The sequence below is a fragment of the Equus asinus genome, chromosome 10, assembly GCF_041296235.1.
Source record: "Equus asinus isolate D_3611 breed Donkey chromosome 10, EquAss-T2T_v2, whole genome shotgun sequence".
Classification (NCBI taxonomy): Eukaryota; Metazoa; Chordata; class Mammalia; order Perissodactyla; family Equidae; genus Equus; species Equus asinus.
In genome coordinates this window covers 47,703,446-47,718,314 of record NC_091799.1, presented here as the reverse complement: position 1 = coordinate 47,718,314, position 14,869 = coordinate 47,703,446, and the positions used below count along the sequence as shown (strand labels likewise).

Below are 14,869 nucleotides of genomic sequence, written 5' to 3'. Positions count from 1 at the left end.
CATATTGACAATAAGTTGGATGTAAGCTGTAGCTAAGGTGGACAAATGTGCCCAATTTGTCTACTGTAATCTTATTTCCTGCATCTTACCGTTAACATATATAGAAAGAAACCTAGTTACCTACTTATGTATCTCTACTGTTCGATGACCTTATGCTATGTGTGTGGCTACACTCAGCAGTCTTCTTGGCTTTTTTAAAGGTTATAAATATGCACCACGTTATAATGCTAGCTGCTTTTGTGTTTCTAAGATGTTTATGTAAATGCAGAAACAAAATCTGAACTATAGTCTAAAAATTAAATCTGGCAGCTGGTAGCTTAACAGCTCTATCTTCCTGCTGGAGTCCCCTGAAGTCCCCGTCCAGGAACACAGAGCCCCTGCCCCTGGCTAACACAGTAATATGAAGCACAACAAAATGTTTTAAGTGTACATCATACATTTATTACCAACAACCCTCTCAACTCCAAAATTGGGCACAGGGATTAAAAATAAAAATTCATTGCACTACTTTGTAAAGCATTACTAGTAACTTTCATAAAAAATGTACAAACTTTGTTAAAAATTTATCAAGCCTTCAAATGATTTGGTTACAGATATTTATAATACGTACATTTAAAACTATATGTTAACTGATACAATGGAATATGATTTGAGGAAATGACTCAGCAAATAATTCCAAAAAACACCCCTGTGAGCTTTCATAATTTGAAACAAACAGCAAAATGAGGTAACCAAATATACCAACAGGGGGAAATCGCTTTCTAATGAAGGCCTAAAGATATCTGTGAAAAATGTTGTCATAAGTGAGTTGATAGATCTCATTCAATATATTGTAAGAGGCCAAAATTTAACAATCTTAACAAATCACATTTCAGAGAGTATATAAAATCTAAATATGCTTTCACATTTTCTAGATTTTGCTCAAAAAAATTCAGGACAGAAAAATTCTAATGAGATCTGGATACCTGGACTTGTTTTTTGTTTTGTTCTTTTTTTGCTGGGGGGGGGGAGTGGCTAAAAAAGAAAAATCAAAGATAATAATCCATGCAACCCCCTCCCCTAAACAAACCCCACAGCAGAGTTAAGATGGTAAAGTCGATATTATTCTAGGAGGAAAGAGGAAGAAGGCAACAAACCAGCATCTGCCTGCTATCTGGTGCATCACCCAGGTGACAAGAGTCGGGCACGAATCAAATGTTCTTTCTCTTCTGCTAGCCACAAGTTGCTCACTGTGGTTAGGCTGAGCTGTTCAGAACACAGGCATGTGTGCTCCTAATACGTACTAACCACTTAATGAGCAAGTCTGCACACATCTCTAAGAGCCCCAGGCAAAGAAAAGACGTTCCAAAGAGATCAGTCACAGGAGTGCAACAATTCATTCAAGATTTCACCAAAATAGACCCTGCTGCCTCCTAAACTGCCCACTGCCTCTCAAAAATTTACTGGAAAAGGGATACTATGTCTAGAACTCAATGTCAGAGGGAGGGAAGAAAGAGCTACTCTTCCTAGTCATTAGTAAAATGTGCCTTACTAATTAGGTATCTATATAAATTAGAGAAAGTGCTGTACTTGCATGCTTCAATAAAATGAATACTGAGTGTAGTAGTGTTATGTTAGATCTGTACAGATATAAATTTTTTGCAACTATATAAAAGAGCCTATGTATAAGATGGGTTTTTGCCATTTTAAACATGATTTTTTAATTTAAAAAAATACAGATTAAACTATACGTGATTTGTAATGTAGCTGATTATTATGCCAATAATTTTGGTCTTTAACCAAAATTATTTTTTTTACTCATCAGGAACAAGTGAGAGCTATCCTAAAGATTTAAAAGTAACATGTGTATTTCACCACTGTTTAGATTTTTCTGATGCACCGACAAATATAGGGGCAAACAAAAAGTATGCAAAATCCTATTCGTATGACTAAATAGAGGCAACAGTGTCTGGGAAGGGCAAAATTGTGCTTCTGTGTGAATTGACTACTGAACTCTAAGCTGTGATGAGCTCACAGAGACTTCAGGGGCAGGCAAGCAGCACGGCAGTAACAAATGGCTGACTGTCAGAGCAGAGGGCTGACAGAAGGCCAACTGAAAGCTGAGTGAGGCTGCAGCAAGTTATCACCGTCCTGACTGGAATTCCGCAGCTTGTGCTACTGCAGACAGAGCAACGACATCAACTGCAGGAGAGGCAGAGAATGTTGAATACACCAAAAAACTGAGAGAGGAATTGAAATACTGCTGGAAAAATGACCTTAAACAATCTGAATTATGCTCCAAAAAAAACCCCCACATAGCTATGTGTTATTTCAGATCAACTAAATGAAGGTCAATTCCTGTTTTACAGCATTATTTTTTATACAAAAATCAAATCTTCATTTATACTGCAAGTATTCTGGACACCTGTTATATTAAATTTTATCTCATTCAAACAAAAATTAAAAAGAAAAGCAATAAAACATCAAAGCACATCAGGTCTAAGAAACTTGAGCGGTCACAGCACTTGATCCATCCTGGAAACGAGGGTTTCGATGAGAAGCACATTTACTGAGGAAAGAAGGACTAGACAACTTTCAGAATCAGAGGTTGGCAGGTGAATTAACACGAAGAGAAATACAGTTTTCTTCAAACGATTTAGTTGTCTGTGGGCACTGGAACAAAGGACACAGAGCAGAAGCCAAGCTGCGTTAGTTGACAGTTTGTTCTGGTGGAAGTCAGGGGGTGAGACCTCATGGGACCAGCGGTATTCGCAGAAATATATTACTCAAATATCTTCAGAATAGAACACAAATTTAAAAACACACACACAAAATCAAGAGTACTTCCTCTAAGAAGCTTACTGGAAATGTAAAGAAAAAACTAAGAAAGTATCAACATTCAAATCATTGACTGAAATGCTAATATTGCTAACTGATGATGTATGATATTGCACCTTCTTTTTGGAAACAGCAAGTTGAAGATTTAAAAATTTCTTTTTCACAACAAAATAAAAAAATCAGTTTCATGGAGTGAGACTCTGTTACACTTTTTTTCCTAAGTGACCCTCTTGGGACCACCAATGAAGAGAAGGTGACAGCTGCCTGAAGCAAAGGAAGAAGGCTTTTCTCATTCCATTCATTGGGAGGGAAGGGGATGGAGTATTCAATGCTTATAATTGATGCACCCTTAGCAATCAGTGTGCAACAGCAAACACAAGGAAAAAACCAGTGTACAGTACTAGTGCTGTTTAAATAACACACCAGATTATACAATGCAGCATAATTAAAACTACACACACATTCTTGGTACATGCTGGTATATAGGATCTCATACACACATTAGCTACCATGCCCTCACACAAGTAGTTGCACACACTCTCTCACACACACAGATACATTTATCACCAAGAGTCATACGCTGCATTCATTTCCACTCACAGTTTCTGAAGGCTCTATATAAGGTAGATTGCTATGTCATCTGGAGCTACCACTTTTTATAAAAGCACATGCTAAAAGATCATGTCCACTGTAATCTTGCAGCAACACTCGGAATGATCACACAAAACCAGGGAATGTTAGTGCACACACAAAATTAAGCTAAAGAAAAAGTCTTTGGAGTTCCAATCACACGGTTAGTATAACAATCCCATAATTGTGAAGACTAACTGTAAGCTTTTATAGTTGATTAAGTCACACAGTGCAAAGAAAGGTCCGTTGACCCTTTTGGTAAAGGGGGGGCTGGAAGCCACACAGATTAAGTTCAATGGATAGTCCATATATACAGGTGATGAGGAACACCCAAACTAAATTTGTGCTCTTAGGTTGGTCATTCTGAATCCCGATGCACTTCTGAAGCATCAGCTCGGCAAATTGGGCAAGTACGATTTGCCTAAAACACAAAAGAGAACACTTGTCTGAATTGTGACTCACACAATGAAAATAGTAAAAGCAATGGAACTATTTTTACTTTCCAGAGTTATCTTGTTTGTTCCTTTAAGAAGGTAAAAAGCAATCATTTAATCTGTCTTTTAAAAAACATTCCACAAACCTCAAAGACTTAATAGCCTATGAATGATTTTTTAATAGGTCTGTTTCAACATACAGACAAGATTACCTATCACCAGTTCAGACAACTTTAAAACTGGCTTAAAACTCCATCTCAACAAATGGCACCACCATTTGCTGAGTTGCTAAAGTCAGAAGCAGGCATCACCTGCTCTCTTACTTTCTACAATCATTATTCATCAAATAGTCTCATTTCTACATTATAATAGCTCTCAAATCAGTCCTCCCCTTTTATCCGACTGCCACTATTCATTCTCTCTGGTCCAGAACATCCTTATCCCATCTCCCCATCTCTTAGAAATCATCTCTTCTATTCCATTCTCCAAAGAGTGGACAGTGATCTTTCTAAAACAGTCTTATTTTTCCACACTGGTTTCAGGATGAAGTCCAAACTCCCTCACACTTCACAGAGACCTCACAATAAGCTGGTCACTGGTTATACCTCTGAATGTCTCTTCTCTTGCCCCTCTCCCTCACACTCTAGCTATCAGCAACAGGGAACCTGTGGTTTTCTGACCATTCTCTGTTCTCGTGTGTCAGGGCTGTACATATATAATGCTTTCTTTTTCTAAAAAGTTAAGACTGTTTGCCTTCAGGGTTCAGTTTGGGCTAAAATGGGTACCCTTAATCTGTGCTCACACAGAGGACTGATTCTATTTTAACTCATCTGTCTGCCTCACCAAACTCTGAAGTTATCTAACCCAGTGTTGTTATCTCCTAATCAGAATAGTCTAAAAAAAATCATAGTTGACTATTTATTTTACTGCAACACATTTTTATTCTGCTCTTATAAAAAACAGAAGACACCCCCTGAAATAATTTCACCCTGGCATAACAACTGTTAGAATTTGCATCTTTCGGGCTTTTTTTTTCCCTATCTACAAAGGAGAAAATGATCAGAATTAAATAAAAGCATGAGAAGTTTATTTCTCATGTAAATCTTTGACAAATGACCTCTACTGAGGTCCCCTTCTAAATTCTTAGAGGAAACTGGCCTAACAAGGTCAGGCCATGTCCCTATACACCATGAGAAAGCTAGGACATACTGATTATCAAGGACATAGAACCCATTTTCAGGTTTTGCACGGTCACTCGCATGTTGATGACAGTTAGTTAATTTTTAATGGCCTTTTCTCTTCATTTCCAGAAATCACACTAAAGCTGTGTTTCAATTTTGTCTCCTTACCCACCCTCCACCAAACCATGCACTTTTTCTCCATGAAACTATGGTCAATAAAAAATAAAATTTATTGTTATTCTCTTCATAGATGCCATCACTTTACCTTGAGCCATTTGTCGACACACTTGGCATGGAACTCGTGGTTACAGGGTAAAACTCTAAGTAGCTGCCTCGACTCAAAATCACACATGCACACTACACACCTAAAAAAAGCAGAAAGATCATTTAACCACAGAACCAAGTGGTTTTCTATTTTGTTACAACTATTGAAGCCTACAAAACCACTTACCATCCCACTTATCAAGATGTCATTTAAATCTTAAGACAAAATAATCCACCAATATTTTGAAAAGTCATGATGTTAAAACATTTAGTAAGAGTGCTCTGCTGAATTTGCTGAGAGATCAATACTGAAGATCCTATAATATTCAACAAACAGTGCTAGAACTGGATATCCATATGCAAAAGAATGAAGATGGACCCTTACCTCACACCGTATACAAAAGTTAACCAAAGGCTTAGATGTAAGACCTAAAAACGATTAAACTCTAAGAAGAAAACATAGAAGTAAACTTTGTGACCTTGAAATAGGTAATGGTTTCTTAGAGATGATGCCAAAAGCACAAGAAACAACAAAAAAATGTAAATAACTTGAACATCAAAATTAAAAAAAAAATTGTGCTTCAAAAAACACCATCAAGAAAGTAAAAAGACAACTCACAGAATGGGAGACATTTTTGAAAATCATTTATTTCATAAGGGACTTATACGTATAATATATAAATAATTTCTACAACTCAATAAAAACACAATACAATTAAAAAATGGACAAAGGATGTAAACAGACATTTATCCAAAGACGACATATAAATGGTCAACAAGTACATAAAAAGAGCTCAACATCATTAGCCATCTGGGAAATGGAAATCAAAACCTCAGCGAGAGATCATTTAAAAGACAGACAATAACAAGCATTGGTGAGGATATGGAGAAATAAACTTTGTACAGTGCTGGTGGGAATGTAAAATGGTATAGCCACCGGAAAAACTGGAAGTTCTCAAAAGGTTAAACACAGAGTTATATCATATGACCCAATACTCCTAGATCCCCAAGAGAAATGAAAACATATATCCACAGAAAAACTCGTACACGAATGTTTACAGCAGCATCAGCAATACTAGCCAAAGTGAGGAAACAATTGAGGAAAGGATAAACAATATCTGGTGTATCCATACAGTGGAGTATTATTTGGCCATAAAAAGGAATGAAGTACTGATACCTGCTACAACATGATGGACCCTGAAAACATTATGCTAAGTGAAAGAGGCCAGACCATATATTGTCTGATCCCATTTATGTGACATGTCCAGAATAGGCAAATCTATAGAGATAAAAGTAAATTAGAGGGAGACCATGCTGGGGTGGTGAAGGCTGGGGAGAAATGGGCAGCAGTGGCTCCTAAAGGGTAAGGGTTTTTTTGGAGGGGGTGATGAAAATGGTGTACATTTGAGATCATGGTTGCAAAACTACGAATATATTGAAGACCACTGAACTGTACACTTTAAATGTGAACTACATCTCAGTAGAGTTGCCAGAGAAAAGATCAAATAATAAACAGAATCTTTAGGTTAAAACCTCAAACTTTGCACATATGAAACTTTTTGATTTCATATAAAACTCTCTAGAATTTGAATTAGAAACCATAAAATTTATAGCCAACGGCACTTCCTGAGGCAGCGGCGATGCCCTACTCTACGTCTTCCAATGCAGTGTCACTAGCTACTGCATCCAAGAAACTCCACTTTTCATTCTATTTAATTTAAACAGCCACAACTGACTAGTGGCTACTTTACTGGACAGCATAGGCCCCGAGTATAAAATAGAGATTACTTATCTTTATCAAGTTATCTTTGATTCTTAAGCTTTTATTTCATAAAGGTAGAAAGGAAATTTAACAGAGTGATGTCAGAAAAATGTACTTACAAAGTCTGTTCTGACTGGTGGTTGTTAGGATTGAAGCGGTAAGAAGGAAGCTGTTCAATATCTGCTTTCGTCAGCCCTCGAGGCTTAGCCTCTCCCAGTCGCTCTGCCAGGTTTAAAAGGGCCTGTGGAGGGCAAAAGAGACATATTTTAACCTTTCTTTACATCTTCTATTCCAGGAATTTTTTTTAAACTACCTTTATTATGGAAAATGTTAAATACATACAAAAGTAGAGAAACAGTATAATGAACTTCCATATATGCCTGTTACTCAGGCTTAATAATTTCATGACTAATTTTATTTCATCTATTACTGTCCACTCCTAAACCCCAGATTATTTTAAAACAAAACTAAAACATGGTATTTCATTGGTAAATAGTTCTATGTGTATGTTTAAAATAGTCTGTCGACCTCAGTACTTTTGCCCTTTTGGGCTGGATGTAATTTTGTCGTGGGGCTGTCTTGTGCACTGGAGGATGTTTAGCAGCGTCCTTGGCCTCCACTGTTTGGATGCCAGTAATACTGCCCGCCCCCCGCACCCCTTGTTTGCAACAACCAAAAATGTCTCCAGATGTTGCTAAATATCCACTAGGGATAAAACTGTGCCCAGGTTGAGAACTACCGCTATATAAAAAAAAAGACTTTTTAAAGAATATAACCACAACATCTCACGTCTAAAGATTAACAATAATTCCTTAATGTCAAATGTCTCTGATTGTTTCAATTATTTTCAAAACACTTTTTAACACAGTTTGTCCAAATCAGGATGCAAATAAATCCATACATTACCATTGCTTGATATGTCTAAAGTATCTCTTTTTACTCTCATTTTTGTTGAAGAAAACAGGTCAATGGCCTATAGAAAGCCCCAGTCTGAATTATGCTGACTGAACACCCTACCCTGACTCGTGAGGTTTAATAGATTCCTTGTCCCTTGTACTTCCAATAAACTGTATGATCTGACTATTTCCATCATAAAGCTCATGTCTAATTGTTACATTAACAGCCACTGATGGAATAATGCCTAGATCCATTAATTCATTAAAGATAGCGAAATGGTAATATTCTAATTCTATCATTCTTCGTTTATTAGATGAAATACTTCTGTATGAGCAACTGTCCCACAGTAAACTGTACTCAGTAGTATAATTTGTATAGAAAAGGCAGGGTAAGACCAATGAGTCTGTTTTTTAAGTATCACTATGAACTCACAGATTTTAACATAGTTGTTTTTCAATATATTGCTGCTATCATGCTTATTGATTTTACACCAGGCTTTCCTTTCTCCCAGTCTTCAACGGCTCTACTCATTCACTTGCTGGATCCTACAATCAAGAAGCCTTTTGTGTGCTGCTTTCCCCCTTTGTTCAAGCTGCCATAGGGTTAAGAGAATAGGTAACAGAGAAACGATGATGGACAATGAGAGCAATGGAATTAAAGTCCCCAAATCTCAATAATTAATGCTGTGATAGCTGTATGTTCTAATATGGTGGCATCACAACACTGCTTTCAATATAGTTTTATTTGGAGAACTGAGTCATCTAAATAAATTGCTTCCCCTTCACCATGCATGCCCCTAAGTTCTTCTTAATGCTAGAATAGACAGTAATTGTTTAATTGATGATTATAATTAGCATATAGAATTTAGATAAAATTTATGTTATAGCCGATATGCATCTTTTATACCTCTATTGTATATATATATATTGTATACCGGATGGAGAATGTAACGATAATCAGGCCCTCAACAAATTTACATAATCTAGCAGGCAAGAAGACTGAAGGCAGGACATGATTTGTATGTACAATTTTATAAGAACTCTAAGAACAAAAGGGAGGGGGAGCTCATTTAGATCTGGGAATGGACTAGAAATGCCTTTCATAGAGGTAGTGGGTTTTTAGCTGAGTCTTGAAAGAAAGATGGCTATGTTTCAAAATGTGAAGGAAGGGGGTAAAGTTCCTAGGCAGAAGGATTGAGGGGAGTAAAAGGCATGCAGGCAAGAATGTATGGGGTAGACTCACAAAATGGTGAATACTGTGGTGGTGTAGGCATGTACACTACGGGATGAAACCAGAAAAGCAAGAAAGACTTTCTTGATTGGATCAAAGTACGGCTCTGCAGAAGATCAAACGTATTCCACACAAAATACAAATATTTTTCTTTTTCGCCCCAAAGCCCCCTGGTACATAGTTGTATACTCTTAGTTGTGGGTCCTTCCAGCTGTGGCATGTGGGATGCTGCCCCAACATGGTCCGATGAGCGACGCGGACTTAACCACTCAGCCACGGGGCCAGCCCCTAAAAATATTTTTCTTATACTGGGATGGTATCACTGTTTTTTTCCATGGATATGTATATGATCTGTTTAATGAAGAGCTGTCTTTTACAGCAACATGACTTATGACAATTTTAGTACAGAATACCTAAAGGATAACCAACTCCTTTTCTTACTGCTCTGAACAAAACTAACAGAAGAACATAGCATTTGGCCTGATCTTTTCCACGTACATCAACAAAAAACAAAGGTGCTTTAAGATTTTGCATATGTGTGTGTGTTGTCCCTGTCCCCAGGTTTGATTCACTTAAAACAACCGTTCCAGTATTCATAGGGGATAAAGAGAGACTGAGGAGGCTGAAGGAGAAAGATGGCTGGCAGTATCAAGACAGTCATACATCACTCACACTCAACAGATCCAAACCCAAATTTGCCTTCCAACCCATGAATTGCACCTCCTAGTCTTCCCCCCAAATAATACAGTAACATCAACATCCAAGTCAGAGGATGCCTTCAACTGAACCTGCTGTCCTCTGTGGTTCTGCCTCCGTCATGGGCTACTGCAGGACTTTTTGTAGAGCATCTTCTTTTTCAACCCTCCCACTCCCACTTGACACTACCATAAACCATGCAGTGATCAAATGCTGTTATTCCAGGGTTAAAATGTCTTTCAAGATCTACTCTTTTCTATTTGCAATTCCCATAATTCAGAACTTGCATCGTTTCATAATTTATTGCCTGACCTATTAAATAGCTTTCCCCGACACTAACCCTAACCACTCCCATCTATTCCTTCATGTTACTAGCAGAGTTTTGACTCTTTTTTTTTTTGGAGGAAGATTAGCCCTGAGCTAACATCTGCTGCCAATCCTCCTCTTTTTGCTGAGGAAGACTGGCCCTGAGCTAACATCTGTGCCCATCTTCCTCTACTTCGTACGTGGGATGCCTACCACAGCATGGCGTGCCAAGTGGTGCCATGTTTGCACCTGGGATCTGAACCAGCGAACCCTCGGCCGCCAAAGCAGAATGTGCGAACTTAACTGCTGCACCAACGGGCCGGCCCGAGTTTTGACTCTTAAATATAGAGATCTGATGCCTTAAGCACCAAAACATTTCTTCCCACAATATTCAAAATTACATCCATTTTCTAACAGAGTACTGAAGGACAAAAAGCTGAGCCTTTCAATCAAATCTCCATTTTCTCCCCTTCACTTTAGCCATAAAACTGTATGCTATTTCTCAAGAACATCCAGTACTTCCCTGACTGAACCTCATGCACGAAACAGCTTTCCCATCCTTCAAGCACTGCCTCCAATTCTTCTCAGAACATGCAACAATAATTCACCATTTTCTCATTTACATTCCCTCATAGAAATCGTATGTAATTCTAACAAAGCACCAGAGTCCATCTTGTTATCACAGCTGGGTGGTACATGTAAAAGTATCCTTATTGATGCTGTACACTCTTTTGATATATTTGTATCTTGAAATGTACAAAAGATTTACCTAATAAATGTTTAATTAAATGAGTTGAGTAGAACAATAGTTTTTATGCACATAATACGCCCCAAATTAATTCACAGTTCACCTACTAACCTCGTAATTTTCTACTTCTCCATCTTCCACATCCAATTCAAAGCTGAAAGTTGGGCCCACTGCAGGTGGCACTGGGAGCATTGATCTGCAGTGAAAATAACCAACACTAGCATTGATACATTAGTACATTACTTCAATGAACAGCAGGGGAAGAACAAGGCCAGTGCTACAAAGATAAAGAATGGTCAGTTTTAAACAGTGGCAACCCTTTAAAGAAACTGACTTCATTAGCAACAAACTAGAAACTGACATTAAAAAAATACTGCTTACAATAGTATAAAAAATATGAAATATTAGGGCTGAGTTTAACAAAACATGTGCCAGACCTGTATAATAAAAACTGTAAAAATACCACTAGGATAAATTTTAAAAGATGAATAAATAGAGAAATACACCATGAAAGTAGACTAAAAGACTCAATATTGTTAAGATGTCAATTCTCTTCCAAAATTGATCTACAGATTTTATGCAATCCTTATCAAAATCGCAGGCAACCTTTTTTTTTAAGTAGAAACAGATTTGCTGATTTTAAAATGTATATGGACACACAAAAGACTTTAAATAAAATCATTTTAAGAACAAAGCTGGGGTGCCGGCCCTGTGGCGAAGTGGTTAAGTTCCCATGCTCTGCTTCGGGGCCCAGGGTTTCACTGGTTCGGATCCTGGGCGCAGATATGGTGCCACTCATCAGGCCATGCTCATGCGGCATCCCACATGCCACAACTAGAAGGACCTACAACTAGAATATACAACTATGTACATGGGGGCTTTGGGGAGAAGAAGGAAAAAAAAGATTGGCAACAGATGTTAGCTCAGGTGCCAATCTAACAAAAAAAAAGAAAAAAGTTGGGAGACATACTGATTTTAAGACTTACAATAAAGCTACTATTATCAACACAGTGTGATAAAGGCACACGACCCTTTGGTATAAAGACAACATTGCCTAGCCTACCTAGGAGGTAGTTATAGACATGTGACTAAATTCTGGCCAATGGGATGTAGGCAGGAGTAATATGTACAACTTCTAGGAAGTATCCTTGAGAGGAGGGAGCCAGGCAGAGATCTTTTATTTTTCCTAGCTGGAAGGTAGATGTGATGGCCAGAACCTGAGGAGTCATTTTAATATCATACAGAGGAAGCCATAAAATTTTGAGGATGGTAGGATTCCTTGGAGTTATGGGGCTAACAAATCGTCCTTAAATTACCTGCTTCTGGAATTCATTACATGAAAGAGAAATAAAGAACTATCATGTTTAACCCTTGGGTGTTTCTGTTACAAAGTTAATCCTAACCAAATATTTTAAAGGCACAGAAACAACTTCTCCTCTTTTCCTTTGAGAGAAGCAGCAGCATCAAAAGCTGGATTATCAAAGAAGGTGGCAGGTGATGCCAGCAGTAAAAGAGGCTAAAATTTTAAACTTTTCTATCTTTTGATTTATTAAACATGTTTTCTGGCTCTTGAATTTCTTCCTCTCTCACTTCTTCCCTTGTCCTTGCTCTTCTCTTTCACCCTTAAATGGTACCTCACACTAATTCCTTAACATTAAATAAAAACACCAATTTCTAACACACAATATTTTTTTAACATTACCACAGTCCACTTTATTTTTTTGAGGTCATAATGGTTTGTAACATTGTGAAATTTCAGGTGTACGTTATTATTTATCAGTTTCTGTTTAGATTGCATCGTGCTCACCACCACCAGTCTAGTTTTGATCCGTCACCATATATATGTGCCCCTTTACCCCTTCTGTCCACCCTCCAACCCCCTTTCCCTCTGATAACCACTCATCTGTTCTCTGTCCATGTAACGCAGTCTAAATTATATACCACATACAAGATATTCATAAAGGAAAGAGAATCTCAAGGGTGTCAAAATTCAGAACTCATTAAAATGAGAAAGACAGAACTTACAACACATATGGTAGTAAGCTGGGATGATAAGGGGGAGGTGGCATTGGTTGCTGGGATCGATATCTATTACGTCCTGTGAGCCTCCGAGGCACAAACGGAGGATAAGGCTGTAAGAGAAAAAAGTTACAACAATTTAAGATCATTCTATCTTTAATACTATTTAGTCTGTCAAATAAAGTCTCTTCTTTTTTAAAAACCTAGAAAGTTCTTTACTGTTCAAGTGGTATTTAACTACTTCTTAAATGTTAACACAGATCCAACAACTAGTTTAAAACACACTTAAGTGTTATTTCTAAACACGATTTTTCAATCAAATGCTTTCAAGAATACATTTAAAATTTGAAACATAGTTATACTGAAGCACAACTCAAAACAAACACATTATCAAAGCAAGTAATAAATGATTAACAATGAATGAAAGCTTACAACTCCAAAGGACACCTCCTGATGCAAAGGATCATGTGCTAAGAACTGCAGAGGAGCTGACGGAGGTAAGGTTGGGGGGTGGGCTGATGGAGGGTAAGTAAAACCTCCTACTGGAAGATGTTCTCCTAAGAGTTCCACTTCATTTTCTATCCTTTGCAGAGGCTGAGGGGGGAAAAGCAAACTTTAGATAGATTGTGCTCTAGAATAATAAAAATCAACCCCCCACCCAAATATCTTTAAGGTCATGCATGTCTTGATGTTCACAGCACTCGAAGTTCATCCACGTGGGCACAGAGACGCTAGTAAAATCTTCCTGCCTTCAAGTGAATTTCAGTAAGAGAGTCTCTGAAACATATTATTAAACATCTCCACTATCCATTAAAGGTTACGTTTCTTTTACCATTTGAACCTTCTCTTAAAATGAGAAGGAAAGACAAAAAGTCATGCAGTAAGCCAATTATATGAAAGTTAAAATTACTTTTTAGGCATGACCTACTCATAGGATTTTCAGACAATTAACCTTTAACAGATAAAATCAAACATGGCATATAAAGATCAGAACCAGGGCTAAATGGGGTAAGATATAGCAGGTATTATACTATAGTAGAAAGCTATGGGCTTTGGCATTAGACAGACTCAGTGCTGTAACTAATCAGCCATGTGACTTTTGTATAAATTACTTAATCTGACCCTCAATATTGTCATCTACAGAACTGACATGTTCATAGCCTACTTCAAGTGTGTTGTGAACACTGAGACAATGTACAAAAGCACATAATGCTATGCAAAGCACACTGCACATGTATTTAAAAATAGCTTTATTGAGATATGATTCACATACTATAAAATTCACCCTGCCAAGGGGTACAAATTCAATGGATTTTAGTATCTTTATGGAAGTTGTGCAATCGTTACCCCTAATTCCAGAACATTTTTATCCTCTCGCCCTCCAGAAAACAAACCCGTGTCCATAGCAGTCCATTACGCATTTCCCCCAGTCCTCCCCAAGTCCTGGACAAGCACTACTCTACGTTCCATGTATAGAGATTTGCCTATTCTGGACATTCTGTATATATGGAATCATGTAGTCTGTGGCTCTTGTATCTGGCTTCTTTCACTTGGCATGATGTTCTCAAGGTTCATCCATCTTGTAGGTTGTGTATCATACTTCATTCTTGTTTATCCATTTATAAGCTGATTGTTTACACTTTTTGGCTATTAGGAGTAATGCTACTATGAACATTTGTGCACATATTTTTGTGTTGATGTTTTCAATTTGATTCTCGTGGGAACATGTATTTAAATATTAGTCTGACTTCCTCCCCCAGTTAGACAAGAGCAACAAAGTATTCAAATATAACTAATTACTAACACTTTAATTTGGAAGCTTATGTATGCTTGAGAGAAACAGCAACTGGGGACACTACGACAACACAAGTGAATCTAACTTTTG

The 14,869-nt window shown here is 37.5% G+C and overlaps 1 protein-coding gene across 12 annotated transcripts in view; it reads right to left on the bottom strand.

The window, feature by feature from the left end:
• Positions 1–418: 418 nt before the first annotated feature.
• The window catches only part of RNF38 (ring finger protein 38), a 152,106-nt gene continuing 137,655 nt past the window's right edge, over positions 419–14,869 (bottom strand). For all 12 annotated transcript variants that reach the window (XM_070519176.1, XM_044779223.2, XM_070519179.1 and 9 more), the window contains 6 exons: positions 13,417–13,578; positions 12,991–13,097; positions 11,077–11,161; positions 7,208–7,329; positions 5,328–5,427; positions 419–3,868 (listed from right to left, as the gene is read on the bottom strand). In XM_070519176.1, coding sequence (XP_070375277.1) covers positions 3,806–3,868; positions 5,328–5,427; positions 7,208–7,329; positions 11,077–11,161; positions 12,991–13,097; positions 13,417–13,578 — 639 coding nt within the window. In that variant the 3' untranslated portion in view covers positions 419–3,805. The remainder of the gene's footprint in view (positions 3,869–5,327; positions 5,428–7,207; positions 7,330–11,076; positions 11,162–12,990; positions 13,098–13,416; positions 13,579–14,869) is intronic.